This window comes from Anolis sagrei, chromosome 1, assembly GCF_037176765.1.
Source record: "Anolis sagrei isolate rAnoSag1 chromosome 1, rAnoSag1.mat, whole genome shotgun sequence".
Lineage (NCBI taxonomy): Eukaryota > Metazoa > Chordata > Lepidosauria > Squamata > Dactyloidae > Anolis > Anolis sagrei.
In genome coordinates, this window is record NC_090021.1 from 168,980,491 (window position 1) to 169,000,017 (window position 19,527).

At 40.2% G+C, this 19,527-nt stretch overlaps 1 protein-coding gene across 1 annotated transcript; it reads right to left on the reverse strand.

Moving 5' to 3' along the window:
• Positions 1-2,161: 2,161 nt before the first annotated feature.
• Positions 2,162-17,408, reverse strand: METTL21A (methyltransferase 21A, HSPA lysine). Its single transcript, XM_060782667.2, has 4 exons — positions 17,330-17,408; positions 14,191-14,345; positions 5,079-5,190; positions 2,162-3,441 (listed from the first exon to the last, which is right to left on the reverse strand). Exons 2-4 carry the CDS (start codon positions 14,335-14,337, stop codon positions 3,044-3,046), a joined length of 657 nt encoding a protein of 218 aa, XP_060638650.2. The 5' UTR covers positions 14,338-14,345; positions 17,330-17,408; the 3' UTR covers positions 2,162-3,043.
• Between the last annotated feature and the right edge of the window lie 2,119 nt (positions 17,409-19,527).

The following is a 19,527-nucleotide window of genomic DNA, read 5'->3' on the forward strand; positions in this document are numbered from 1 at the left end:
GTCTGGAAGGGTCTTCATGTGGATTTTTGAAATATTTTTAAACTATTGTTACATGCATTTTCTTGGGAACCCCATTTGTTTTAATTTGGATCATAGGTGGGATCTTAAAGGTTGTGATGGGTGCTTTCCTTTGCATAAACTACCAAATGCAAGCCTGATTAAGTGTGTAAATTAGTCTTTCTAAACAAATTGACTGTAAACTATAGTGACATTCTTTTCTGAGGAATTTCAAGCATCCCCTTTAAGTGAAAGCACAACCTCTTGGACAACTCACTACATGAAGAGCTAGGATGAAAGTGAGAAATAGTTCTTGGAGATGCAGTATGTCTCCAAACAGGAAAACCTAGGGCATGCATCACTACTCCTATTAGTTCAAATAATGTGAGGCAGAAATGAGAAAATGTAGCTCAGTAGGATGTACTGTACTGCCAGCTGTGTAATATTTTATTGTAAGCATCTTTATAAAAAAAAAATCAAGAAAAAGCAACAATTGGGGCCTTATAAGGTTTGTCCCTGGATAATCTCACTTTGTTATAGAAGTGTCCCTATGAAGGTCAGCGTGGTTTCCCTGTTATTTGGAATGAAGAGAAAGGACACAACATCCAGTGCTCCTGGTTCTAAAAATCCTGAACTCTCTCCTGCCTTTTTTCAGGAAATAACATGTAGTTTATTATACAAATATTGTATTATACACAATTACACAATGATCTTTTTCAGGTCAATGAGCATGGCAGTTTTTCATCAGGCTAGTTTCAGGGGTTAAACTGGATAAAAATATAATAATTTATCTGTCACAAACAATATAATAAGCTAGGAAAGAATACACATTTCCAAGAGGAATTGAGATGGCACACAGCCAGAGTGATGATTGATCAGATTGGCAATTCCGATTTAATCTGGCTTTTTACCAAGTAACATGTGAGACTTGCTCCTAGGTCAGGCAATAGAATCATAGCGCTGGAAGAGACCTCATGGACCATCCAGTCCAACCCCCTGCCAAGAAGCAGGAATATTGCATTCAAAGCACCCCTGACAGATGGCCATCCAGCCTCTGTTTAAAAGCTTCCAAAGAAGGAGCCTCCACCACACTCCAGGGCAGAGTTCCACTGCTGAACGGCTCTCACAGTCAGGAAGTTCTTCCTAATAGAAGACTATGGGCTTCATTTCTCAAAGATGCTTTTAAGTCAGGCAAAGGGATTTGCACTCATGGAGCCGCCCTTGGAGGCAACTCAGAAACTGCACCAGGTACAGCTACTTTGCTGACAGAAGCATCATGCAAAATCCATATCACAACAGTTTTAATTGCATTGACTCCCAATACATTTCCAACCTGAATTCAAGGGGGTGGCAATGGCATTTGAGCCCCTAAATGGTTTGGGACCTCAATAGCTCTGTATATGCACCTTCCTGACATTTAAGGTCCCCTGGAAGGAATTCTTCTGATTTCTAACAGCAATATGCTATGCAAGGACATAGGAGAGGGCCTTCTATGCTATGGCATCCCATGTATGGAGCCCTTTCCCTTGGTAGACCTGACTGGCACCAACATTGCTTCTGATTGAAGTCCACATGAAAAGAGTTATTCATGAAAACTTTTGCAGCCTAATTTTACTGGAACCCTCCCGTCACATGTTTTCAATTCATTTTAAACCATTTTAACCATTTTGATGTCTTAATACGTTTTAGCCTTTTACAATTATTTCTATTTATTTTTAAGTAAAATGGGTTTTATCATACGTTGCCCTGGGAAGAAGGAGGAGAGGGCCCGCGTTTCCAATGGTCCCTCAACAGTAGTCATAATGGATGACTTGCACAATTCCCACTATATAGCACTTAAGTATCTGCCTTTGCTTTAAGTTAACTAAGTATTCAAACCAGGCATGTAGCCGGGGGGGGGGGGGGGGCTTGGGGGCTTAACCCCCCCCCCCCCCCCCGAAATTCTGATGGTGGTCCGCGAGAAGGCCTTACTGGTACATTATTTAAACTGTTATGTTTATTCATATCATGATCTGATCACCATGCTCAATATATCCCATATGCATGGGGGTATTGGGGTAACGATACAAAAGGTTTGCTAGGGTAGACCCTCCCTCACTCAGACTCAGCCCCCCTCAAAGCAAACTCACCCCCCCCCCCCCCCCCAGGAAACAAAATCCTGGCTGCGGGCCTGATTCAAACAAGGCACAATAGGGAAAATAGAAACACTTTCAAGATATGCCCATCATTTTGAAATGCTATCCAATGGAAATGGCTACTGTTCCCTATCTAGGATGTACCTAATGGCAAGTACAAGTTTGGTACATGTGGGATCATGTATGAAATGCTCCTTAATAGCCACCATGAAGGCCCTTCCATTCAGCAAAGGTCCTGGACCAGAGTGGGCCTGACTTGTGGCGGTTGTATTCACTGGGATAAAATATATTTCTGCCATTAATGAAAAAGTTAATTTCTTGATTTTTTCCCCGTTGGTCCCTACTGCGGGCTGTCAAATGTTGTCCCCTCCGCAGTTGTCCAACTCTTGTTTCTGAAGCAAACAACAAAACAATTTAATTGCACATAATCTCGTAAAGTATTTCCTTTGCAATTGCCATGATCTTTTTTTGAATCACAAGAGTGTACTTGTTTTCACTGTTTCGTTTCCACCTTGTCCATCAACTTATATTATTCCACACCAGTGGAAATCAGAAATAAAATGTCATCATTGTGAATCTAATTGGATTTTGCGCTTACTCTGCGCCAAAGTGTGTTCTGCTTCCTGCATTGGTGCCAGATTTGTGTCTGGGAATCATTCAGAGTCATGTATAATTCGGTTAGTCTGAGATACTACTAGCAATTATTTTTTTAAAAAATCAGTAATGGCTGGGATTCAGTTAATTCTTTGCTCCATGTATACTGAGGAGGTGATAAACCATAGAAATATTTTTACTACAACTCCCTGGGTGCTCTATCCAGACAACAAGCTGTCTTGGGGATTCTGGGAGTTGTAATCACATGATCAAATTGACAGAGGCATAAGCTGGCAACAAATTCACAACTGACCCAATCACAGATCTCTGTTCAGGACATTTCTCTGTGCTTTAAATATATGCACATCATGATTGCTGTCATAGAACACCTCATGTACTGCAAAAAGTCCCTTCAGCATCTTCAGGAAGTTCTGGTCCCGTTCATAGCGGAGGCGGCATGATAACAAGATCACAGTCTGGTCAGAGCAGAGATGGTCCAGCGTCTGGAGAAGAGCATCAAATGTTTCTTCCAGATAAACTATGTCTGCACCCAAAATGACATCATAACCTCCTGGCGAGAAGCTCGCTAAATCTTGTCCCCAAGTCAGTTCTTTGACCACTGCTCTTGTCCGGAGATCGGTGGGCACATTGGCCCCAACGTTAGACTCCAGGAGTGCCAAGGCCGCCTTTCTGTCTGTGATGGTGACATGGGCACCTAATGTGTAGCCCCCAAAGAGAAGCAGAGAGTTAACACACAGCTTTCCAAAGGTACAAAACCACACAAACCACTATACTTAATCACACATGAATAAAGGTGGTGGGCTTTTCGTAAAGCGTTGACAGTGGTCAATGCATAGTCACATTCAGCAAAACACCCTAGACAAACACAATCTTGATATTAAGTGATAGCTAAGGCCCTGGTCCAGGGGACCTCAAACTTTTTAAATAGAGGGCCAGATCAGTCCCTCAAACTGTTGGAGGGCCGAATTATAATTTGAAAAAAAGATGAATGAATTCCTATGCACACTGCACATATCTTATTTGTAGTGCAAAAATACTTTAAAGAATACAATAATTAAAACGAAGAACAATTTTAACAAATATAAAGTTATTAGTATTTAAATGGGAAGTGTTGACCTGCTTTTAGCTGATGAAATAGGATTGTTGTGTTGTGCTTTCAAGAGATTTCAGACTTAGGTTGACCCCGAGCGAGGGCTGGGTAAATGACCTTGGAGGGCCGTATCCTGCCCCCGGGCCTTAGATTGAGGACCCTTGCCCTTGTAGAATGCCTCTCCCTGCCTGTCCTTTCATACTTATGCTGATGCAGGACACTATCCCACTTTAACCAAAGGAGGAATGTAGTATTAAACATAGCAAGAAGCAATCCCACACATCAACAACCATAGCTAAAGATTTCAAGAGATACTACATGCACCCATTTTCACCTAGGTGGTGAAACAAGGGAAGTTGCAGGGATGAGAGGTGTCAGCTTATTGCACACTTGATCAAAGGGCAAACCCAAAGAGCCCTCCACATTTGCAGATCTGACTTATGCAGATTTGAGTAAAATGTGATCTCTCAAAATCCCTGGGTCTTCTTGTGTGACTCTATGGGTCAACTTCTACCAGAAGTTGACGACAAAGTCAAACTGGGGGGACCAGAGGTTCCTATAGAGAACACCTGTAAGAATCTCTAGGTCCTGAAATCTGGTGGACTAGAGATTCCTAGAAAGATATTATCTCGGGTCGAAACAGTGTTTTCTTATTCTTGGTTTTTCCACTTTCATGCGAGTCCTGTGTCTTTAACCTCAGCAAATATGGGGAGCTAGCTGTATATGCCCCGATGCATTCATCCCTAGAAGACCAACTATTATCTGGCACAGAATGACTACCATGTCTGTGGGGGTCACATTTGATTGTTAACTATAAATACAGAGCTTCCACAGTTATGAGACATTGTTGTTGTTCATTCGTTCAGTCGTCTCCGACTCTTCGTGACCTCATGGACCACCCACGCCAGAGCTCCCTGTCGGCCGTCACTACCCCCAGCTCCTTCAAGGTCAGTCCAGTCACTTCAAGGATGCCGTCCATCCATCTTGCCCTTGGTCGGCCCCTCTTCCTTTTGCCTTCCACTTTCTAACTCAATATCTCATAACTGCTAAACAGGAAGCCAGCTTTAACAAAAGAGTGGCAAAGAACGGAAAATAACTGCCTGCCCTTCCACCCCCGCTTCCACAACAATAATGAAAGCAAGTAATTTAGTGAACACAGCTTGAATGCCTAGCTCAGAATCTCTGTCTGACATGGAAATGAGATGAAACCCCAACATTGGCTCCAGTTCCCCAAAACTCACCAAGCAGCACGGCTACAATTCCCAGCAAGCCAGTTCCAGCTCCCAACTCAATCACCAAACGCCCTTGGAGATCAATACCTCCCATTTCCAAGAAAGTACACAACACCACAGCCTGGACAAGAGGAAAGAAATAATGCAAGGTGTTGTTGTTGTTATGATGATGATGATGATGATGATAATGTTTGTTAACAAAGCTGACTCAAAGTGAGCATTTCAATACAATGTAAAATCCACAAATATTTGGCTTCCCCAGGAAGAAGGGAGCTTCAGAGTCGAGGGGCTTTCACCGAGAAGGAAGATGCTCTCTCTCTCTCTCCTTCCCACCAAGCAAGCATTAAAACAAATTATTTACTTACTTACTTACTTACTGTATTTGTATACTCCCTTTCTCAGCACATAGGTGACTCAAGGCGGTCAACAGGGAAAAATTCAATGCTTACAATGTCATAAATACAATTAAGAACATAACATATAATAAAAACTAAACAAATCAGTAAAATATAAATATACATATTTTTTTTTTAAAGTAATTTTTATTAAATTTTTCACAATCCACACACGGAAAGAGGGAGAACAAAAAACAAGAAGATAGAACAGTAGGAAAGGGAGAAATACACACACACACACAAAAAAAACAAAAACCCACCATGTCTAACTAACATCTAATACATACAGTACAACTACTCATACTATTCTAAAATGACTTCCACTCCAACCTCAGGGTCTTTTCAAAATAATTCTTCACCTTAATATCTTTTCTTATCCCGTTGTTATTTCAACTTTCTTTTCATAGTCATATATCAGGGACCAATCTGTCCTCCTCAAAACTCTTCCTTCATTTCTTCTCAACAAAAAAGTTAATTCGTCCATGTCTCTTATTTCTTTAATTTTCTTCCACCAGTCTTCAATACTCGGAACCTCACCATTCTTCCAGTATTTGGCAAAAACCATCCTAGCCGCCGTTGTGCAGTAGGTAAATAATTTATCTTCATTCTCATCCAATTTACAATCCTCATCCGTAAATCCCAGAAGATAATATTCAGGTTTCTTCTTAAAACTTTTCTTTAATATTTTTTGTAATTCCTCATGAATAATAGACCAGAACTTTGTTGTTTCTCTACATGTCCACCACATGTGGTAAAAAGTGCCTACTTGCTCACTACATTTCCAGCACTTATCTGAAACATTTTGATACATATGGCTCAGTCTGCTCGGAGTCAAATACCACCTATAAAACATTTTATACCAATTTTCTTTTAAATCCATAGCATATGTATATTTCAATTTTTTATTCCATATTCTTTCCCATTCCCCAAAGTGGATGGGCCTTCTTATATTTTCTGCCCATTTAATCATAGAGGTTTTCACCTGTTCTGTTTCTGTCATCCACTGGATCAATTTATTATATAATATTGTAACCGTTTTCCTTTGTGTTTTTAGTATTCTATCCCAAATATTCTCTTTCCAATCGAAACCTGTTTTTTGATCTTGTTTAAAATAATCCTTAATTTGTAAGTAGTTTAACCAAGTTATATTGCTAAATAGAGTCTTTAATTGTTCAAATGATTTCAGCTCTGTTGTCCCCTTCACCAATACATCCTTATATCTTGGCCACGTCCTCCATCCTAGTAATCTTCTTTGATGTGCCTCCATTGCTGAAATCCATAATGGTGTTGTGTTATAGAAAAGAGCTTTATACCTCATCCATGTCCGTAATAGGGAGGCTCGCACGAAGTGATTGCCGAAATTTTTCTCCTTCATCTCTCTGTTATACCATATATACGCGTGCCATCCCACTCTTAAGTCGTAACCTTCTAAGTTTAGGCACTTCTCTTTATCCAAAGTCATCCAATCCCTAATCCAGGACAGTGCGCAGGCCTCATGGTAAGTCTTCAGATCGGGAAATCCCAGTCCTCCTCTTGTTTTCTTGTCAATTAAGTTCACATAATTAATTCTTGGTCTTTTTCCTTTCCATACAAATTTCATTAAATCTTTCTTCCACTGTTTGAACATCGTTTGAGTTCTTATTATCGGTATATTCTGGAACAGAAACATAAGTTTTGGTAATACATTCATTTTTATCAAAGATATTCTACCCAGAAGGGATAGTTTCAGCCGGTCCCAGTTTTGCAAATCCTTTTGGACCTTCTTCCAAACTGATTCATAATTATTCTTTAAAAGTTGTCCATTTCTAGCTGTGATCCAGACTCCTAGATATCTAATTTTCTTAACACCTTCTATTCCGACCTGTTGTTGGATCTTTATTTGTTTCTCCTTATTCACGTTCTTAAATAAAAGTTTAGTTTTCTTCATGTTCATCTTAAAACCTGCCACCTTTCCAAAATCTTCTATTTTGTTTATCCAACTTTGTAAATTTTTCTCCGGGTTTTCAATTGTACCTATTAAATCATCTGCAAACGCTCGTATTTTGTATTCGAATTTACCGATTTTTGCTCCTTTAATCTTTTCATCTTCTCTAATTTTCTTCATCAGGATCTCCACTGCCATAACAAAAATTAATGGGGAGAGTGGACAACCCTGTCTCGTACCTTTCGTGATTTCAAATTCTTGAGTCACTTGCCCATTCACTTTTACTTTAGCTTTTTGAAATTCATAAATAGCATTAATTGCATTATTAAATTTCTCTCCCATATCCAACTCTTGTATCAGAATCTTGAAGAAATCCCAATTCAAATTATCAAATGCTTTCTCAGCATCTATTGACAAGAGGGCAAATTCTTTTTGATGATTGGTCTCATAATATTCCAAAAGATCTAGAACGTTGCGTATATTTTCTTTCATATGTCTATTTGGAAGAAAACCTGTTTGTTCTTCGCCGATCCACTTACTTAAAAAAGATTTTAGTCTTGTGGCCATAATATTTGCAAACAATTTATAATCCGTATTTAATAAGGATATCGGCCTATAGTTTTTAATATCATTTTCCAATGATCCTTCTTTATGTATCACAGTTATTTCTGCCTCCTTCCAGGAGTCTGGGACCCTTCGATATTTTAGAGCTTCATTCGCTATATCTTTAAAAATAGGTATCAACTGTTCTTTGAACGTTTTATAAAATCCTGCCGTAAACCCATCCGGTCCCGGGGCTTTATCTGCATTCATTTTACTTATAGCTTTCTCAATTTCCTCTTCTGTTATTTCTTTGTTCAATTCTTCTCTGTCTTCATCTGTTATTTTATCCAGTTTCATTTGTCCAATATATTCCATAATATCTTCTTTCTTTATGTCCTCCTTCGTATATAATTGTGTATAGAAAGTCCGGAACTCCTCCAAAATTTCTTTGTCCGTTTTCAAATCCTTGTCCTTAGTACTTATTTTAGCAATATGATTGATTTGCCTCTTTTTTCTAACCTGATTTGCTAGCCATTTACCCGGTTTGTTAGCGTTTTCAAAAGCTTGTTGCTTTAGAAATTTCATCTGTCTTGATTGGAATTCCAACTCCACATGATTTTTTTCCTGTTTCAGTGTCATCAATTGTTTCTCTAATCGTTTAGATGGATTTTTCTTTAACTCCATTTCTTTTACTGCTATTTCTACCCTCAGCTCATTTATTCTTTTATTTCTCTCTCTATTCCTTCTTGCTCCTTGTTGAATAAAGTGCCCTCTCATGACTGCCTTAAAGGCATCCCAGACCACTCGTGGCTCCATTGAATCCAATCTATTTATTTGTAGATAGTCCTGTATTAACTTCTTGAAATATTCTTTGTTATCTTCCGTTTTTATTAAATTCTCATTTAATCTCCATTTTCTATGATAATTTTTTTGGTTTACGACCATTTCCAGAGGACAGTGATCTGATAAGTCTCGTGGCAGAATATTAATCTCTTTCACTTTGGTAGAGAGGTTCTTAGTAATCCAAACCATATCAATTCTAGACCAGGATTGATGTCTATTCGAGAAGAAGGTAAAGTCTCTTTTGTCTTTGTTTCTAATTCTCCATACATCTTCAAGATCAAAGTCTTTTTGCAAATCCATGAATTTCTGGGGGAGTTTCCCTCCCTTGGACTTCTTTTTCTTCAAACTTTTATCTATCTGACAGTCGACGACCCCATTAAAATCCCCTGCCAAAATTAATTCATCAAATTCTATTTCTTTTAGCTTAGTATTTAAAAATTCAGCAAATTTTCTCTTCGGTCCATTGGGAGCATATATATTACAAACCAATATTTTGGAGTCTCCAATTATTATTTTCACTGCCACACATCTTCCTTCTGTATCTCTAAATGCCAATTCTGAGTCTACTGAGTCCTTTACATATGTAACCACTCCTCTTTTCTTTTTTTCATAGGCCGAATAATATTCCTTTCCCAGTTTTTTATTCGGAAGGTGTGCCACATGTTTATCACAAATGTGCGTTTCCTGTAACATTATTACATCAAAGTTCTGTTTCTTCAGGCTCCTCCATACTCTCTTCCGTTTTTGGGGGGAGTTCATACCGTTAATATTGTTCGAAAAACATTTTATTTGTCTCTCCATCATTTTATTTATCCTTATCTGATCCTAATCCTGTGTCGCCAAAAGCCAATTCCATTGTTTCAGTTGCCGATTGTTCCGGTCTCTGACCTCCTTTTTCTTCCTTTTTCCGTGGTGTCATTCTCTGTGGTTTTGGTTCTTTTCCCAAAAAGCCATAGTCCTTTGGTGATTTATATCTTGCCTTTTTTGCCTTTATTCCTTTCCTTGGTGTAGATAATCTTCTTTCTTCACCCTCCTCTACCTCTGCTTCCTCTTCCTCTTCTTCTTCTCCTGATTCTTCTTCTTCTTCCTCTTCTCCTTGCTCTTCATCTCCTTCCTTCTCTTTCATAAGTTTTTCATAAAAAATCTTGGCCTTGTGTTCTGTTGTCAACCAATATCTTTCTTCCTTGTATGTCACCATTATCCCTTCTTTTCTTTCCCACCTGAACCTTATCATTCTTTTCTTCAATTCTTCCGTTAGGAAAAAATATTTTCTTCTTCTTGCTAAGGTTGCCTGTGGGAATTCCTTCAGAACCGCAATTTTCTTTCCTTTGTAAAGGATTGGTTTTTTATTATTGTTATAGAGCACATCATCTCGTACCTTCTTTCTTGTAAATTTCACTATCACATCTCTGTCTGTCTTGTTTCTTCTAGAATAAAATGATGATATCCTGTAGGCTTGGTCCACTTCCTGTTCTAATTCATCTCCCTCACATTCCAAGCAATCTGCCAGAATTTTGATTACCAGTAATCTTATATCTTCTTTGTCATCTTCCATTATATTCCTGAGTCTCAGTTGAAAATCCATTTGCATTTGCAGTAGTCTTTCTTGTTCTAATTCTATTTTTTCCCTTTGTCTGTCTAGTCCTTTTATTTTTTGTGTCATCTCCTTTTGCGTTCCTTCTATTTTCTCTTTAGAGGCTTTCAATTCCTTTACTTCTCCATCCAACTGTGTTATATCTTTCCTTATCTGTCCAAATTCCTCTTTTATTTCGGTTTTCATTACTTTAAATTCTTCTGTCATTTTGGTAATTATTCCTTCTTGTTTCTTATAATACTCCTCATGTTTAGTCTTCATTTCTTCCTTCAATTCTGTTTTCAACGCATCTTGTTTCTCTGATATCTTTTTAATCTCTTTTAAAAGGTTGTCCATTTTGGGGTTTATATCTAATGATCCTCTTCTTGACTCTGCTTTACCTGGAGTTGTCATTTCCCAATTGCCTCTTATATCCCAAAGCTCCTTATTCTAATTACAGCTATTATCAATTATAATATTTATAATATTTATTTTCAGAACGGGAGTCCATCAATTTAATTTGATTTCGTAACTGATTGTACTATAGACCAATTTCTTACTTCTTACTTCTTAAAGGTCTTCAATTATTCAATTGTTAACAATTTAAAAAGTTAATTCATTCACTCATAGTATATCTACCCACTAAGGTTTGAAGTCTAATACTTTCGCTAATTTTAATTGATTTTATTTATTTTATTCTAATTTCCCCCCTTTTAAAAAGGATATGACACTGTATTGTCTAAAGTCAATTTCATGTAATAATATAATGACTACAGTGGTATATCAATTTATCAATTTATCCCAAATATAAAATTTCTGAAATATCAAATTTCTAATAGGAAACACAAACTCTTTTCCTCCACTTGGGAGCACCCAAATTTTAGCTTTGTCCTTTACTTATCTATTCCTCTTTATTTTTGTTCCTTTGGTGGTTATTTCCAGATCTCCTCCCTGTTATGGTGACTTTCGTCTACTTCTCTTCCTGGTCCGATGTCGTCTTCTTCTCTTCCTGGTCCGTCGTCGTCTTCTTCTCTTCCTGGTCCGTCGCCGTCTTCTTCTCGTCCTCGTATCTCCTCTCCGTCGCTTATATTTATAACTCTTATACTTGCTCCGCCACTTCTTTGCTCCTCCGATTCTCCCTGTCTTCCAGATGCACAAATTCCTCCTTTGCCAGTCTATAGCGTTTTTTCTCTATGATCCAAGATGGCGTCAACTCTCCTTCCGCCCCGTCACTTCCTCCTTCACTCCTTTCCGGCCCCTCTTGATTCCTCTCCTTTCTTAGTCCTCCAGAGTCTCCTGCCTTCCTGTTCCTGTTCCGTCACTTCCTTTGCTTCTTGCAGCCAGATTGTTTATAGAGAAGGCCAGGGTAGACTCAACAATAATGGCGTCAAGGTCGGTATTGTTTATCTTTCTTTCTTCCGTCTCTAGTCTCTAGTTCCAAAAGGAGCCCCTAGTGAATTTGCATGGGGGGCTTTTTATCTTTATTAGAGATTAATTTCCATAGATCCACTTATTTTCCATTAATTTAATCTAATTTCGCCAAGTTTCCACTCATCCAATTTAATCCGATTTGCCCAAGTTCTCAAATCACTTAAGTATAATTTGTATAATTTTGTATAATTTATGTTCCTTGATTATCCTTGTTCTCTGATTCTATATTCTTTATTCTTATTATTTACTCCTTCTTCAGCCTTCTTTGTCTTTCTCTTCCCTCCGTTCCTCCCTTCCTTCAAATATTTTTAAATTGGGAACACCTTCCCGTTACCTGGGGTTGGGGTCTTTCTTTTTCCTTTCCCCAGCCGGGGTTTCTTCTATCTTCCTTTTCTTCTAATTTGAGTGGTTTTGGCGGCGGTTAGACAAGCCTCGCGGCTTGATCCTTGCGGGGTGGTTCGCTTCCCCTTCTCGCTCGGACCCACTCGACCTCTCCTCCTTGAGGGGGGAGAGATCTTTGGGGCCTCAAGCGTCTTTGGGGTTCACGACACCTTTGCACTCAATCCGGCAAAGGGGGGAGCTTTTTTAGCTCTACCTAACCACCACAACGCTGGTCCTCGTCGGGAGCTCCCTCACGACGTGGCTATCCCGTCGCCATGTCCACCGGAAGTCAAATATAAATATACATATAAACAACGTTTTTAACAAGGAGACACTTGTTTATAAATATAAATATACATATAAACAAGTGTCTCCTTGTTAAAAACGTTGTCTGTACTCATTGTCTAGTCGTTCCATTTTCGTATGTCAGTTACTCTGCATTTGCAAACGCTTGTTCAAAAAGAAACGTCTTAACTTTTTTCTGGAATGTTAAAAGGGAGGTGGCCGATCTAATATCCATAGCCGAGGGGCCACCAACGAGAAGGCCCTGTCTCTTGTCTTCGCCAAGCGTACTTGAGACAAAGGTGGTAGCGAGAGCAGGGCCTCCCCAGACGATCTTACAGTACAAGATCCAATACAGAATTTTCCCCCTGGCTCTTACTGCTACTAATCTTCATGAAACTCCCATATGGCCATGGTAGTACACGCTCTGGTTACATTCCGTATAGATTACTGCAACGCGCTCTACATGGGGTTGCCTTTGAAGACAGTCCAGAAGCTTCAATTAGTCCAACGAACGGCAGCCAGATTGCAAACAGGAGCGGCCTCATGGACTAACCAAATCCTATGAAGAATGGTTGAGGGAATTAGGTATGTTCTCTCTGGGAGGAAAAAATCAGTTGAGACCTCTTCCGCACAGCTGTATAAAATCCACATTGAACTGGAATATATGGCAGTGTGGACTGTTTTGTCTTATGTCTATTATAACAGGCTGTGCTTTTTATTTAATTTTAGTTCATTAAGTTATAATTCATATTTATATGTTGGGTTGTATAAATTTTGTTAGTATGGATGTATTGTTGTTGTATTCGGGCCTTGAATGTTTGCCTTTTATGTTTGGAATCCGCCCCGAGTCCCTTTGGGGAGATAGAGCAGAATATAAATAAAGTTATTATTATTACTATTACTATTATTATTATTATTTATTATAACCCAGTTCAAAGCAGATATTGTGGATTATCTGCCTTGATATTCTGGATTATATGCCTGTGTGGAAGTGCCCTGAGAGATGGTAATACTGCCACCATCATGTATTGGAAAAACCCGCCACATGGAGGAGGAAGAGGAAAATAAATAAATTCAATGTGTTTTCTATACTTCCAAAAGGTAAGGCTCCGAACTAATGAGTTCAAATTACAGGAATTAATTAAATATTAGGACCATAGAGTACCAGAAGGTGGTAAGCACTTCTTTGTCTAAAGTCTTTAAGCAGAGGCCAAATATCAGAGATGTTTGTATTGTTGAAGGCTTTCATGGCTGGAATCACTGGGTTGCTGCAGGTTTTTTGGGCTATATGGCCATGTTCTAGAAGCATTCTCTCCTGACATTTCGCCTGCATCTATGGCAAGCATCCTCAGAGGATGCTTGTCATAGATGCAGGTGAAACGTCAGGAGATAATGCTTCTAGAACATGGCCATATAGCCCAAAAAATCCGCAACAACCCAAAGATGTTGTTGTTGTGGACTTCCTGCACACTAGAAGTCCCTTCCAACTTTACAGTTCTATAATTCGAGAACGCCAGTTAAGACTAAGGCTCCTTCTACACTGCCATATAATCCAGTTCAAAGCAGATAATCTGGATTTTATATGGCAGTGTAAGAAGGGGTCTAAGGGAACAGTATGGGCCAAGTGGTTTCTTCATGAGACGAGTCCGGCTTTCTCAGCCAGTCCTGTCAACTGCGCTATGCTGCTTTTGCTTCAAGCAGTCCGTGGATCCAAGTTACCAAATGTATATGACAAAACAAACCTACCGCATCCCATACCACAGCAGCTACACCCAGCTGCTTCCAGTCCTGCTTGATCTGGATGGTGTGGTTGGCAAAATTGTATACGGAGGAAGACTGGTGTAGCTTTTGCGTTCCCCAAAGAGCTGAGTCGTCATAAGGAACCAAGGCCATCTCCTTGCCTATCAATCCAAAGAGAAAGAAAAGGAAGACTAAGTGAGACTCCAGTTGGAAGAGTCAGTTGAAGAGCTCTCCCTCCTTCAATCATGCCAGTTTCCTGTGTTTTTATGAGACTCAATTAGGAATGGCATTTATAACCTAGGAACAAAAAACATGTTACATAGTATTATCTATGCTTTCATGCCTCCATACAAACTCCAGTGACATATCCCTTTCTCTCCCATAAACAATCTGCTCCATCCCTATCTCATCCTGATTTTAGTATTTTTAGTATCTTTATTTTTATCTTGCACACGCAGCCCGCTCATTGTTATGTTATGTTATTTTACTGTGCATGGTTTTGCTTTATCGTCTTTGTACTCATATGTTGTATGTATTTTACTGTTGTTATTGTGTTTTGGTTTTACCTTATTGTGATATGCTGTTGGGCTTGGCCTCATGTAAGCCGCCCCGAGTCCCCATTGGGGAGATGGTGGCGGGGTATTAAATAAAGATGATGATGATGATGATGATGATGATTATTATTATTATTATTATTATAGTACTGTATACAAAAGCAGTCACTGTTCTGTCGCTGCTGGGCTTGAAACAAAGAGCCTTTAAAACAGAACATGCACCTTTTGGCCCAACAGGAAACCAGGGGGCCCGAAGAGAAATTTTGAAGGATTTTCACCATAAACAGGCTTTAGAAGGCTTGTGAAATAACAAAGTTTTATTGGTGAACAATCAACAGAAACTCCTTTTGTCTTCAAAGGCTTAAACAAATACTTTCAGGCTTCAAACAACTGGTGGCTTCTAACTGATTCTTTGCTTTACTTTAAAGGAAAACCCCTTTCTAAATTTCTCCCAGGCTAACTATGAACTTAAACCTTATTGATGTGGATTCACTACCGGGCTGAATTGCGTCTCAACACCGAACGAACCTATCAAAGGCTTGTAATCACTTAGCTGGAATCCTTGATGCTTAAAGCTGTTATTCCCTCCGGAATTCTTCAGGGCTGTAAAGCTGTTTCCCTGGAACCTTCGAGAATCTTTAGATGATCTTAAGACTGGTTCTCCCCCGGGAGGTCTTAAGGGTTGAAGCCTTTTTACAGGAGGAAATCTGTATACATCCTGTACATTGACTTCCCTGTAGAAAACTAACTGAAATGGTTCCTCCCTCTTCCCAAAACCCAGAAAAAGGGGCGGAACCAAAGCTAAATGAAGATGGACAGGGGGCTTGCCCTATGACTGCAAACTATAACAGGAAGCCACCCTGTTGCAAAATCTCAAGCCTGAGATTGCAAACAAACCTTTAGTTCAAAGCAAATAAAATTGGAGCTCCTGGAACAGCTGTTCCAGAACAGTCACATCTGATAGCATGATTCAACAGCAGGGGCTGGGTGGCCATCTGTCAGGAGTGCCTTGATTGGGCAGAATGGGGTTGGACTGGATGGCTCTTGCAGTCTCTGGTCCTAAGATTATAGAGCCCATTTTAATTAAACTGAACATTTTGGACAGTTCATGTATCTCCGAAATGTGTCCTTGTACAAACAGAGGCTGGGTGGCCATCTGCCGGGGATGCTTTGATTGTGCATTTCCTGCATGGCAGGGGGTTGGACTAGAAGTGGCCTCTTCCAACTCTATTATTCTATAAAATAATGGAACTGCAACAGAAAACAATGCATAATGCACATATTCTGTTTAGGAATATAGTACAATATAGTAATATTTAATACTGATATTGTACTCTGCTAATAATATTATTGTATGTATAGAATCACAGAATCAAAGAGTTGGAAGAGACCTCATGGGCCATCCAGTCCAACCCCCCGCCAAGAAGCAGGAATATTGCATTCAAATCACCCCTGACAGATGGCCATCCAGCCTCTGTTTAAAAGTTTCCAAAGAAGGACCCTCCACCACACTCCGGGGCAGAGAGTTCCACTGCTGAACGGCTCTCACAGTGAGGAAGTTCTTCCTCATGTTCAGATGGAATCTCCTCTCTTGTAGTTTGAAGCCATTGTTCCACGTCCTAGTCTCCAGGGAAGCAGAAAACAAGTTTGCTCCCTCCTCCCTGTGGCTTCCTCTCACATATTTATACATGGCTATCATATCTCCTCTCAGCCTTCTCTTCTTCAGGCTAAACATGCCCAGCTCCTTAAGCCGCTCCTCATAGGGCTTGTTCTCCAGACCCTTGATCATTTTAGTTGCCCTCCTCTGGACACATTCCAGCTTGTCAATATCTCTCTTGAATTGTGGCAAGGTGGAATGTGTCGAGAGGAGGGCGACTAAGTATATATATCTTGTAAGCTGCTCTGACTCCCCTTCGGGGTGAGAAGGGTGGCATATAGATGTCGTCAATAAGATAAATAGATAGATAGGAAGACAACTTATACAAAAAAACAGGAAGTCTCAAGCTTATATTTGGCCTATCAATGTTTAGTCCATAATATTAGATGATTTAGCCTAAGATTTAAAATTGTTTGCTATCTTCTCTCAGACAACTAGCATGTATATCTATCTAGAGATGTCACTGAGGAGGTTGTACATAATGAGCAAGTGCATTTCCATTGTTAGGGTTCTTTTTGACCCCTTTATATCCTCATTCAATCTGAATACAGCACAAATCGCTTATGAAATCTTTCTAGCCACAGAGAATAAGTAAATGAAGATCCATTTACAGGGGATATTTACAAACTAGCAACGCAGGGCAAGCTTGAGTACTTAACACAAGATTCACACTATAGGAGACTTTTCAAAATTCTGGTTTAACCTATACCGGATCAGCGTTCAATGTTTCGCCCCGCCTCCTCTGTCTCTCTGCGCGCTGATTGGCGCCAGAGTGCGGGGCTCGCGCTGGCATGCTCCAATAGGAAAGACGGGTTCCCATGACTTTGCCCCGCCCACCCTTATAAAGGCACACCGCTGCGGACGCTCGCGGCTTTTCTGTAGGGAGAATCTTTATCCTCTCTTCCCTCCCCGCCTTCCGCGTTACCATGGTTACCAAGCAGAGGGGAGCGGGATTCTCCTTCACTCTTTGCGAACGAGAACGAGGCTCCTTCCGTATGGAGGACAAACTCTCGCTTGCGCATGCGCACTGGAAGGATTAAAAATTACTGGCGTTTAGACTAGCGTTAGCGTCGCTCTACCTTTTTTTCTCTCTACGAATCGAGGCGGAGGAATAATCACAGCGCCACCTACTGGTCGGCGGATGCCGTTGCTTTGTTTGATGGCCAAGGAGTTGAGTTTGTAAAACATTCCTAACTCAGGACCAATGCTTGCTTCTGCTATTCAGGTGGTGAACACTTGCACCAGATTTATCAATTGTTTTGGAATAGGAAATTTATTTATTGAATATTATTATTATTGTTTATATTATATTATTATTATTTCCATCCTACTTTTTCCTTTCTTTTAAAGAAGCTCACAGAGAATATATATTTGCAGCAAAAACAAGAAATATTCCTAGCCTTTAAAACAGGGGTTGGAATTGTGCAGTCCTCCTGGACAGAAAGTTTTCCAGGCTGTATGGCCATGTTCCAGAAGTCTGACTTGGCCACGGTAGTCCATGCTCTGGTTACATCCCGTATTGATTACTGCAACGCGCTCTACGTGGGGTTGCCCTTGAAGACTGCCCAGAAGCTTCAGATGGTCCAGCGCTCGGCAGCCAGGTTGCTAACGGGAGCGGCACTCAGGGAGCATACCACTCCTCTGTTGAGCCAACTCCACTGGCTGCCAATCTGCTACCGGGCACAATTCAAGATGCTGGCTTTAGCCTATAAAGCCCTAAACAGTTCTGGCCCCACTTACCTCTCCGAACGCATCTCCACCTATGAACCGACTAGAACATTAAGATCGTCTGGGGAGGCCCTGCTCTCGGTCCCGCCTGCATCGCAGGCGCGTTTGGCGGGGACAAGAGACAGGGCCTTCTCAGTGGTGGCCCCTCGGCTATGGAATGCCTTACCAGCAGACATCAGACAGGCACCTTCGTTGCTGGCGTTTCGGAGAAAGGTCAAGACTTGGCTTTATGAACAAGCGTTTGGTTAAACAGTGCAACCGAACATAGGAAGACGGTAAATGGAACATAGGAATGGCACAAGGATTATGAGAACGGATCTGATTTCACGGAGGCGATGCTTGATTTGTTAATGGTTGTTGATTGATGCTATTGATTTTGTTGTTATATTTGTTGTGTTTTAATTGCACTGACATTGTTGTGATAACCTGTACCATGTAAACCGCATTGAGTCGCCTGTATAGGCTGAAAAATGCGGTAGACAAATAAAGCAAATAAATAAATAAATTCTCTCCGGACGTTTCGCCTGCATCTATGGTAGGCATCCTCAGAGGTTGTGAGTGTTGGAAACTAGGAAAATTGGGTTTATATACTTGGAAAGTCCAGGGTGGGAGAAAGAACTCTTGTCTGTTGGAGCTATGTGTCAATGTTGCAGTTGGCCACCTTGATTAGTATTAAATGGCCACTGGTGCTGTTGCAATATATAATGGTGTTGGACAACTGTGTCCCTTATATAAAATGGCAACATCAAGATTTGCTTTTTGGATTTCTAAAAGAATACATTTTCAAGCTATTAATGTTGAAATCTATAGATGCATATGGAAGGCTAACTGTATATGCAGGCACAGAGCAAATATTTGTTGTATAATACCCAAGTTAAACATCTAGCATTATACTGGCTTCCTACATAATACAGTACCCCAGTGGAGGCCTGAAATCACAGATAGTACCAAACCCATCCATACACATACACACACACACACACACACACACACACCTTGTTCTATACATATATACCAGTGATGTAAGCAGAGCCGGCCCTAGGTAATTTTCAATGGTAAGCAAACAGTATTTTGCCCCCCCCCCCCCAACCAATCACTGATATATATTTTCTATTCATCGTGGGAGTTCTGTGTGCCATATTTGGTTCAATTCCATCATTGGTGGAGTTCAGAATGCTCTTTGATTGTAGGTGAACTCTACATCCCAGTAACTACAACTCACATATGCCAAGGTCTATTTTCCTCCAAGAGCGCCTCAAGAGCGCCCCTGGGCAAAATCAACTATACTGCAAATGCTTACTTTGCGTAATGGGTTGAGCCGCCCCTGGATGTAAGTGACTAATGGGTGGATAGAGTAGACAGCATATTGGACAATGGGATGATTCGTGTACAGTGCAAGATGGT